The 10,538-nt window shown below is 40.1% G+C and overlaps 1 protein-coding gene across 1 annotated transcript in view; it reads right to left on the bottom strand.

The window, feature by feature from the left end:
* The window catches only part of fstl5 (follistatin-like 5), a 160,889-nt gene that overhangs the window by 128,875 nt on the left and 21,476 nt on the right, over positions 1–10,538 (bottom strand). The window contains exons 2-3 of the mRNA XM_020622822.1: positions 8,106–8,247; positions 915–948 (exon numbers count right to left, since the gene is read on the bottom strand). Coding sequence (XP_020478478.1) covers positions 915–948; positions 8,106–8,247 — 176 coding nt within the window. The remainder of the gene's footprint in view (positions 1–914; positions 949–8,105; positions 8,248–10,538) is intronic.

The following is a 10,538-nucleotide window of genomic DNA, read 5'->3' as shown; positions in this document are numbered from 1 at the left end:
TGGGCTTGCTCATAGCTCCCCAGCTTAGCCGCCATGTGTTGGAGTTTACCCCGGTGAACGAGAGGGTCGCTTCCCTGCGCCTTCGGGTTGGGGATAGGTCTCTCACTGCCGTTTGTGCCTACGGGCCGAATGGCAGTGTAGAGTACCCGGCCTTCTTGGAGTCCCTGGGAGGGGTGCTGGAACAGGCCCCAACTGGGGACTCCGTTGTTCTACTGGGGGACGTCAACGCCCACGTGGGCAGCGACAGTGACACCTGGAATACTAGGCCTCTCTGGGTCCAATGCGGGGTTCCATGTTTGGGTTGGGTTGGGTTGGGTCTCCTCTCCTCTCCTCCTCTCTCCTCTCCTCCCCTCCCCTCTCCCGAACCGCTTGCCCAGACATTCGTCTCTCATTACCTCCTCTCTCCAGAGCTCTATCTCCCATCCGTGGGTCATGTTCTCTCTCTATAATAGTTATATGGATTAGTATAGGTTTCAAGTTGTGGAAGTCTCACGGCACAAAGTGTTTTGACAGATCTAAGAGTTGAACTGGTACTTCTTCCATCCAGCATTTAAACACACCTGGTTAAGTGAAAGCCAAAAGAGACTCCCAGAACAAATGTTTGGACCAGATTAGACTTAAAGACAAGACAGTAAAGTGATTTGCATCTAATGGATTTTATGGTTTGAAGCATTTTGTTCAAGATGTCCTTTTTGTTTGATGCTTTGTTTTTATTCTATTCATAAACTACAACAGTACTTTACCCCATGGTTAGCCCAAAAGAACTTACAATAGATGTGCTTACGCCACGTCATGGCTGCAATCTAACAGCAGCCCTACACCTACAGTAACCTGCGTGACGTACAACATCGGTTGTATATACTGGAGGTCACTGAGGAGGAAGGACAATGTAGGAATGAGAAATGAAAACTCACCCTTTATCCTCAAGCTCTCAGGGATCCCATCCTGCTGGAACAAGAACAAAAAGGAGAAGAGATCACAGTTATAATAAACCACAGGATCACAACATCAACAACATGACAGAAGACTTTTCATTTAGTGATATCCTTGGTGCTTGTGCCAAAGAAATTGTATTCCATAAAAAACTTGATATATTATCCAGCTCTCCTTCCAAAGAGTTTAATGTTCAGTTGAGGTAGCATGTCCAAGGATTTCATGTTGACTGCAAGACCTTGTCTGCCACAGTTCTGCCCGTCTGAATTGCACCAGATGATGCACTGATATCTTACGAGTGATAAGTCAGACACACCTTTATGTTAAGCAGTTATATGCCTCACTCACATGCAAATGATGAACCTTTCAACTGGCTACCATACACTTCCCTTTATGATTTTATTTATTGTACTAAGGAAAATTTTATTTCTTTTTCCTGTTCTTTATGAGTCATGGTGATGTTCTGTTTTTTTTTTTTTTTTCCCCAAAGGGTCGGCTGCATATCGTTACCTTTTTTGTCATTCACCAATTAAGCCTTTTTACTTTTCCTTATTCCTATTTTATAACAGCAACTTGTGCTGGACTGTTACTTTAGATTCTGCTTTTCCTATTTTTTCTTTTTAGGTTTGGATGTCCATGTGCCTTTTATTAAATTAGAAGTTCCAGTTTGTTCCTCACTTGTGTTTTATCACAGCAAAGCAAACTAACCTGTATCTGACAGAAAAAGAAACAGAAAAGTATTTCAAAAAGAAAATAGAAGAGCAAATAACTATGACCCCTGAGTAGGTGCACAATAAAGTCAGCTGCATTTAGAGCACATATAATAGTGAAGGTTGTAGAATACACTGCTCTTAGGACTACTATTCTGAGTAGCTGCTATCCACAATCCATGAATACGAAAGAAAGAGGTATAAATATTTGATTTCTCTACAGTGAAATCTGCATAGTTCATCTTGCTCGCTCTTGTACAAAGATTTCAGACACTATTTCTACCAGCTCGGGCAGGGTGGTGTTATGGAGAGGATGCATTATGCAACAGGTCTGCAGTCAATAAGGAACAGCCCCTGACTGCCTACTGAAAAGCAGATTACCCAGTTCCTGGGTTTGCTCAAAAAATCTGCATATTATGTATTTTCTTGCTTAAATAATTCTGAGAGGATCAGTAGAGTATGTGATACACTTTACACATAAGGGTAACAGTATCTAAGAAATGTAAAAAGATTATAAAATTATTTTATTAAGATTTGGGTTGGGGGGGGGGGTTGAACATTTAAGTCTCCATTGTCAGTTGAGACTGTGCTGCAGCTAAAATGATCTATTTGCCCATTTGGCAGTACTGTGGGTTAAAAACAAAACAAAAAACTAATGCCAGTTCTTATAATGTAAAATATGACGGACCTTTATACCCACTCAGACTGCAGTTTCCTGCTGCCTCAAATAATCAAATTGAAAACTGATTATCTGCCCAACAAACAAATATACAAATAGTCGAATGTTTGGGTCCTAATACTCTGTGCCTTCTTCTCCATATTATCACTCTTGCATTTTCATTGAGTGTACTGAGTCTGTATGTTCATATTTATAACTGTTCTCGCAACACCCACATGAGCAGTAACACTTTTAACAAGTCCTTACCTACTCTTACTAAATCATCACAAACAATTTAACACTCATGAAGACAACTGCCTGGGAAACTTACAATGGCAATATTTACATTTTCAGCTGCAACTAGCAGTGATTTTAATTATTGCTTAATCACATGATTATCTTTTTGCTCAATCTGTTATTCAGTTCATAAAATGTAAAAAAAAAGTCTAAATACCCAAAGCCAAAAGTGATGTCTTCAAATTACTTGTATTGTCCAAAACCCAACAACAATCAATTTACTAACAAAGGCACAAATTCACACATTTGAGAAGCTGAAAGCAGCAAATAGCTCATGTGATAGAATGCATATAAACCAATACTTCCTGGCCCTTCCTATGCAGAAGTGAAGCCAAAATATTGAAAATACATGGGATGGGCATTTTGCTTTGCAACCAGAGGTGGAGCAGCAGTAACAGGGCATCAGTCAAAGCTGTCAAATCATCTTACATACACTCCTCTTTATACGCCAAACAAACTTACCAGCTATAAAAATGTTGATATTATACTATGAAACCACCAAACAGAGGTGGAAGAAGTACTCAGATTCAGTAAAAGTAGAAATACCACAATGTAAAAATACTCTTACAAGTAAAAGTCCTGCATAAAAATGTCACTTAAGTAAAAGTACAAAAGTATTAACATCACAATATACTGAAAGTACAAAAACTACCTATTATTATGTAAAATAGCACACTGCACATCAATGTATATTATACAATTTAGTTATAATTATTGATGTATTATTGTGCATATCACATGTAATGTTGCAGCTGGTAAAGGTGGAGCTCATTTTAACTACATTATATGCTTAAATTAATTACTGCCGGTTAGATTGAAAATTTTCCACCAGGAATCAATATTTTATGATTATATTTTGTATTATTAATTTGATTCTGAAAAGTAACTAATGTTATTAAATAAATGTAGTGGAGCAATAAGCACAATATTTGACACTGAAATGCAATGAAGTCAAAGCATGAAGGATCAGAAAATGATAATACTCAAAGTACAGATACCGCAAAGCTGTGCTTTAAGTTCAGCACTTGAGTAAACGTACTTACTTTCCACCACTGACCAATTTAAACAGCAGCTGAAAGCCGTCTCTGCACATCACCCTGCTGGACATTTTACAAAACATTGTTGACTAGCAACCCGGTAGGTACAAATCACAGAAAGCACCTGTGGCTCTCTGACATTCTTCGTATCCCCACCACCCTCCAGAGGAGGTGACATTTAGAACTGCACTACAGGTAGGAAAGATATCAAAAGCGACTTATTTGCATATGGCAGAGTGTGTTCACACTTCATTTGTTTGAAGAGAGTTATTTCCCTAAGGCCGCTGGCAGGCCTGTCTCTGCCGCCCCGAGACTCTGGGGACCGTGAAGCACCCAGCTGTACAAGCCGTGGTTCATCTGGCCCTGTCACAGCTAGCTGGCTGACCGCCCACATCTCTGTCTCTCTCACTTTATCTCTCAATCCCCCCACCTCACCAACACTACCCTCCTGCTTGTCCTCTCTTTTACTGCTTCAGATTTTGTATTCCTCACTCCTCCACACCATCGACTCCTAGGTACTCTTCAACTTATGGGACTTTGTCTTTTTATTTTTTTTGTTCTCCCACTCTGTTCTCTGGAGGGGGGGAGGACACAATCTTCTTGCTGTTCCAAGACACCCACACATCACAGACCCACACTGGACTATTTTCAGCCTGAATGCCCTCTTCCCCTCACATTTGAACATTTCCCGTGTACTGTATGTGGCCTGTGATTAGCTGTGTTGTAGCTATTTACGCTAGAGGGTGAGGCTAGTTGCTACACCACAAAAGTCAACATGTCACCAACAGGTACGGTAAGTGCCAAGCCAAAAAAAAACCCAGCTAAGATAAGAATGTAGTAGAACACATTTTGAAAAACTCAGGTTAATACCAGCACAGACATAAACATCTTGTTATTGTTATAGCAGACTGGCTCCATACAGTGACTGCTGCTCTAGCCCCTGTGGAGACTTTACAGAAGCTGGTTGCCTCAGCTTTAAACTGGCTGCCACTTGAAAGTAGACAGCCCATCAAAATGAGTGACAAGAGCAAGGGCTAAAACTGACCAGCTGAGGAGGGGGAGGAGGGTGGAAATATAACCGATAGTATTTGTACTTAAGCCAAACAGCCTATTGCAGCTTTAACTGCAACTACTGTATCAAGCTCAAGCTGCTTGCTGTGCATTCTGTGATTTATTCTTGCTATTTCTCCAATTCCCTGTCTCTTTATCTCAGTCTCATTTGCCCCCACCCCCTGTCTCTCACTACTTATCCCTGTTAATCTAGATTTGCCATGTGGGCAAGCCAGCACAGGATGGATGGAGCTTTGCACACAGTTGCCCTTGCCTCCATTTTGTTTGTCCTGACATAACAGCTTGATGTCAGAGCAACAAATTCTCAGAAATTGCTTTTGTCCCTTGTGTCAATCAAGCCTGACTGTAAGTCTGCAAATTACAAAGGGACTCTCCGTGACTTTCATAGTTAAATACGCAATGAATCTGCTTCAGTGAAATAAGAGGGTTTTAAATAAGATATGCATGTAACAGAAACCTGAGAACAGTAAAATAAATAAATAAATAAATAAATCACTGAGTAGGATTCTCATTAAAACCAGTTGTAATTAGAGCAGAACTGTGGTGGACCAGATCTGTGTCCTGTACCTGACCCCATGTGGAGGATTTCACAGTGAATTTCTGAAGCAATACCATGGGAATTGTGGATAGAGTATGTGACCAGCTGTTTGTGGCAGAGTGATTGAAGTGTTTGTGAGAAAAGCTTAGACTATAAGCATCATAACTAATCCTGTTAACCTTGTCAAACACTGTCCTTTAAAGCAGGAGAAAAGCATAGCATTAACGTGGTCACTGGTGGATCACAGCCTGAAGCACATTTCACTCTGTGAATGTAGTTATGCTGTTTACAAATGTTTGGTGGCACTTCCTCTACACAAATAGTGAACGTGGCAATGCTTTGGTGAAAATAAACAAATAAATAAAATAAAAAATGAAATGAATATTTGCCATATACTTGCTTTAATTACTATTAATTCAGATAGTAGTAGAAAAACTTTCCAATTTGAACTGTCAGTCATGTTCCAACACTTCGTATTGCTTTTCTGCAGTATCTCATTTAGAGATAACTGAGCAATAAAAAGGCAAATTATAGTTTGGAAAAAGGATTGCGGCCATTTTTCACCAAAGGGCTGTAGATTTCCACAGCCATGTCTGACAGGCAGATAGATGAGTGGAGTTTACCGCTGTCCTCTGACAAGACAAATTGTAATGCTATGCAGATGCTGTAATGACATTCCTCTGCAATGTAATCACAACACTTGGTACATTTAATTTTATTAGAGTGGGAAAACATATACATCATTTTTGTAGTTTCTAGTGAAAGTCTCACTACATGTGGACACATTCCTTTAATAATTAAAGTCACTCTGAGTCTGAAACAGGGCAATAAAAAGACAAAAGTCAAAACCAGTTTGCTTCAACAAGACAATCTACACTCTCATATAAAAGAAGGCAAAGCACTATTCACACTGCCTCCAACATCTGCTTCGAAATAACTAAAACAACTTTAAAAATGCTCTAATTTCCTTGCAACTGCTTACAACTGTTCTTTGTCCCTTCCATCGTGTCCCATTTTGCATCTAAAAGCAAGAACACCACATCTGAACTGCCTACTCACAGTGTGAAACACTCTTCTTATAAGCTCCACCAGGTGGTAGGCGGGGATAATTCACAGGCCGTGGTTTGGACTTTACTGGACCGTATTTTATTTCATTTGATTTATCAGACACTATTTAAAATCTTATTTTAATGCACCTTTAAAAAAGGTGTGCCTGCTTTGTTCAAATGACATGGCAACACAATACAAAGCACAATAAAGAGTACTGTGAAAGAAGAGATAGCTACTGTAAGAGTCACATTGTGGGACAAAGAAATTAAACCACAACCAGGAAAGGTTTCAAGTGACAAAAGAAAAACTGCAAAAATAATTTTGCTATCAACACAATGAGAGCTACCTTGATTTGTGTCTTTGTCTTTTAAACTAACTCTCTCTGAATAGGTTAACAGTATTTTTAAATTTGAACAATTGAGGGTTCATTGCCAAGATCTTGTTAAGTATAATACATGAATGATGTTTTGATCAAAGGCATCTCAACATTCCTAAAGTAGATTTTCTATACTTAACATAATATCTAGATACAATACTAGGACACATTTTTTGGTGTAGCTGTTGGTACAGAAACACTCCATCTATCCCCAAAATCCTACACCTAAAGGTGTGAACACAGGCTAATGAAAGACACGTTTCATCCCCCAGCCTTCAAAGCCTTCTCTTTACAAGACAAAAATGTGAGACACTGAAATATGGAAAACTATTTTTCTCTTGCTTCTGCCTGGCCCAGTGCAAGCAGGCTTCAGCACATCCAAGAGGAGGAGGATGCTGGATCATTTGCCTCTATTCCCTCTGGTACAAAGTGAGAAAGATGAAAAATTTTTGTAGAACTGATATCTGCTCTGAAGCATCTCTCTGAAGACCTCTTGTTCAAAAGGTCAGAATGTGTTTGACCACTGAGTCGATTCAACAGCTTTGCACTGCTCCCAGGTCCTCACTCAACTCTGTTACGGTCCAATGACGTTCCTACCATCTGTTACCCTGCCTCGCTCTCCAAGTCCCTCTTTCTAACCACCTCTCACCCAACCCACCCTTTAGTAACTCTGGCTTTGCTTTTCATTCCCATGCAAGCATGACTGAACTGACTGAAACAAAATCTTAAATATTTAGCCTGAAGACAGCAGATTTAAAAAAAAGCAAATATACAACAGTTTTCTTTATTGTCACTGCTAATAGAAAGGAGCTGTGTTTACTCGTGAACAGGAGCACAAAGGAAGGTTATGACAAATGTACTAAAGGACCACAAGCTGTCTTTGGACAAAACTGTTTTTTCCAAGTGCCTCAAAACTACCAAAACAGTTCATTTCTTTCCCTGTGGCTCTAATTGATCTGTCTCTGCTACGCTGCTGTTTTGGAAACTGTATCAGAGAAACAAAAGCTGAGTTTAGAGGTAGAAAAATGTAACTTGTTCCTTAAGATGCAGCAGGGGATGTTAATAGAAGTGGCAAATTTTGCTTATGGAGTTTGGTGCCCTGCATCTCTGAGTCAATAAGCATTCAATTACATCTTTTACTTTAAATGTTACGATAAAATGCCATGTGAACAACCTCACATCATTCAAAGCTCATCTTCATCTTTGCTCAGCTGTGCCTCGCATTAATGCGCCAGTGTCTTTGAAAAGACAGTCCTTTGGTACAGAGGGAGGGATAATGATTCATCAAGTATTTTTCAGTGGGAAGAAAAACAACCACCACAGGAGACTCATCTGATGCAGGAAGAAAGCACCAGTGTAATTAGTTACATACTTGGCAAAAGCATATAGTCCTCTTGCTGCGCAGAGTAAATGGAAAAGAGAACGCAATCAATACCTTGTGTCGGAATCTCACGACTGGTCGATAGGGCAGCAATCCGAATCCCTCCTTGTTGGGTCTCCCCTCGGCGTAGAGCACAGCAAGCCCCAACACTAAAACTGCCGCCGACCACCATCTGGCTGTCTTCATTGGTCTTTTCCTGTCAAAAACCAAACAAGGATGGTGAATACTCTTCTCCAACACTCCGGAGGTTCAATACGGGTTCGCCAAGACAATACATCAAGTCCTCTGTAATTAGTGCGGACAATGGCAACTGCAAAACTGTCGTTGGTTTAAACTAAAGCTATCAATACGTGCCCCACACTCGGGGAGATTAGATCTCCTTTTGAATCACTTAAGGGGAAGTAGACATCATGAGAAAAATCAAGATAAAGAAGACAAAGAGCCAATATATTAAGGCAATTATAGTGAGGGCTTTGGATTAATTAGGCTGAGTGTCTAAGTCAAGCAACTGTGATACTGAGCAAAAGAGATTCCATCTTAAATAGTTTCCTTACACCCTTGTAGCAATGCAGCCCACATATACGGTATTTATTTAAGAGTATGAGAATATTCACTTTTCACCTCCAACATAACTGCATTTTCAGTTATTCATTTTGGTGTGTAAACATGAGTTTGACCTTTGCATGTCTTGAATTAAACAAAACTGTTTTGCGGGGAGAGGGGGGGGAAACTCGCCCTGAGAAAATGTCTGTGTCTCAGAAACAGCAACGCTCAAGGAAGAGACAGGAAATACACAGAAGACAACGTGTTAGCCAGTGCAATCATATTTCTTGCCTAACACACACACAAATACACAAAGACATGCACACAAGCTTTACATTCAAATCTGCAATGCGCTTGTTCCTTCTTATTTTTATCCCTCGTCTTTTTCTCCATTTATGCCTTTGGATCTTTGTGCAGCACGTCCCTTTGTTAGAAGCACTTCATGAATAAATTTGACTCGACTTGACTTGTTGATTTTCAAAGGCTCCAGCCACCAGTTCCTGCTCATCATCCTCCAGTGAAGAAAGATGACTGACAACAGGATAGTGACCCTGCTTCTTTGTTCTTCTGGAGTGACACTGAGCCAGACAACAATGACACTGTTGTGGCAGCGCTCTGGGCCCACATGCTCTTCAACACAGGTCAGGAGGTCGTGCCAGAAGAGGGGCATGTCACTGTGATGTGCCATGTGAAGAGGGAACACTGAAACTTTTCGTGACTTTCACCTTTTTGAGCTGTCTGACACCCTGCAGTTTCTACTTCGAAACTCCATTTTTTTGATATTCTGACAATACTGTTAAAACTTGGTCAGTGCACAGTAAGTGATTCATGCTGATGTAAACAACTTTCAATTATAAGAACAATTATCAGCTAGGGAGTGCATATAATTGTCTATCAGATTTAACACTCCATTTCCAGACCTTTTGTTTAAACTTTAGAGACAAACAAATCAGCAAATTAGAGGAAACAAAAGAAAAAAGGAAATATCTACAAAGAAACTAATGTAAAAGGTATATGCACAACATACAGTACTAGCACAGTGCTGCTGCTTTAAGACCTGATATCTGGGCTATTTTCAATCACAATATAGTTTTCCACCTTTGCAGATATAAAGTCTCATATGCCAGACGCTTGCCCCTGTCACTGGCAATGCAGTGGGGGGGTGGGGGGGGTTATTGAATGTGACTTGATAATCCAGTAGCAGAGAGTTTCTGTCACAAAATTCAAAAGATCTCTGAACCAGGCAAAATAACAGTTAAATTGCTGGTAATGATCAACAGCCTCACCAACCCCCTGCAGTCACATTATGGTCGTTTTGCGCTATGGGGTTCTAAAAGCCTTACTTACCGCCTCTTTAATGTGATCATATTAATTCTCCGGTTCTGAACTCTCCAGATCCAGGTAGGAACCCTGCCTGCAGCTGCTCCACATTTCTAACACAGTCTTTTAGCCGCACTAGGTGGATTATCTGCCAGCACAATCAATCAACTTCTTTGTGGCGTCCTGGTGTTTAATGGGTTATTAATGGACTACAGCAACTTTTGCAGGATGCTGTATCAGAGACAGAGACATATGCACCGTTTTAAGAAGTTTAACTGTGTCATGCAGCACAGTACCCGCAGACATTTAACTCCAAATCAGTACCAAGTGAAACACATACAAATAGTTCCAGTTTTGTTCCTACTGAATCATTAGTAATCTTACTGGGAGATTCTAAACTGTCATATACACAGTCCTTCATTTCAACAACAGCCTTATTTAAACAACAGAAAGTGTCAACTGTGGATGGAACAATGCATCTTTAAATTGTTCCTGTTTCAAACCAGAGTGTACTTTTTCTTAGTTACTGTGGCTGTTAGTCAGATAATTTTCTTGTCACTGAGTCTATCGCTCCACACCTCATGCACCAATACTGTTAACAGAGCATTGGAACAATGACAAACT

Source organism: Monopterus albus, unplaced genomic scaffold (assembly GCF_001952655.1).
Source record: "Monopterus albus unplaced genomic scaffold, M_albus_1.0 scaffold289.1, whole genome shotgun sequence".
Lineage (NCBI taxonomy): Eukaryota > Metazoa > Chordata > Actinopteri > Synbranchiformes > Synbranchidae > Monopterus > Monopterus albus.
Note: the sequence above shows the minus strand (reverse complement) of the source record. Positions and strands in the feature narration are given on the sequence as shown.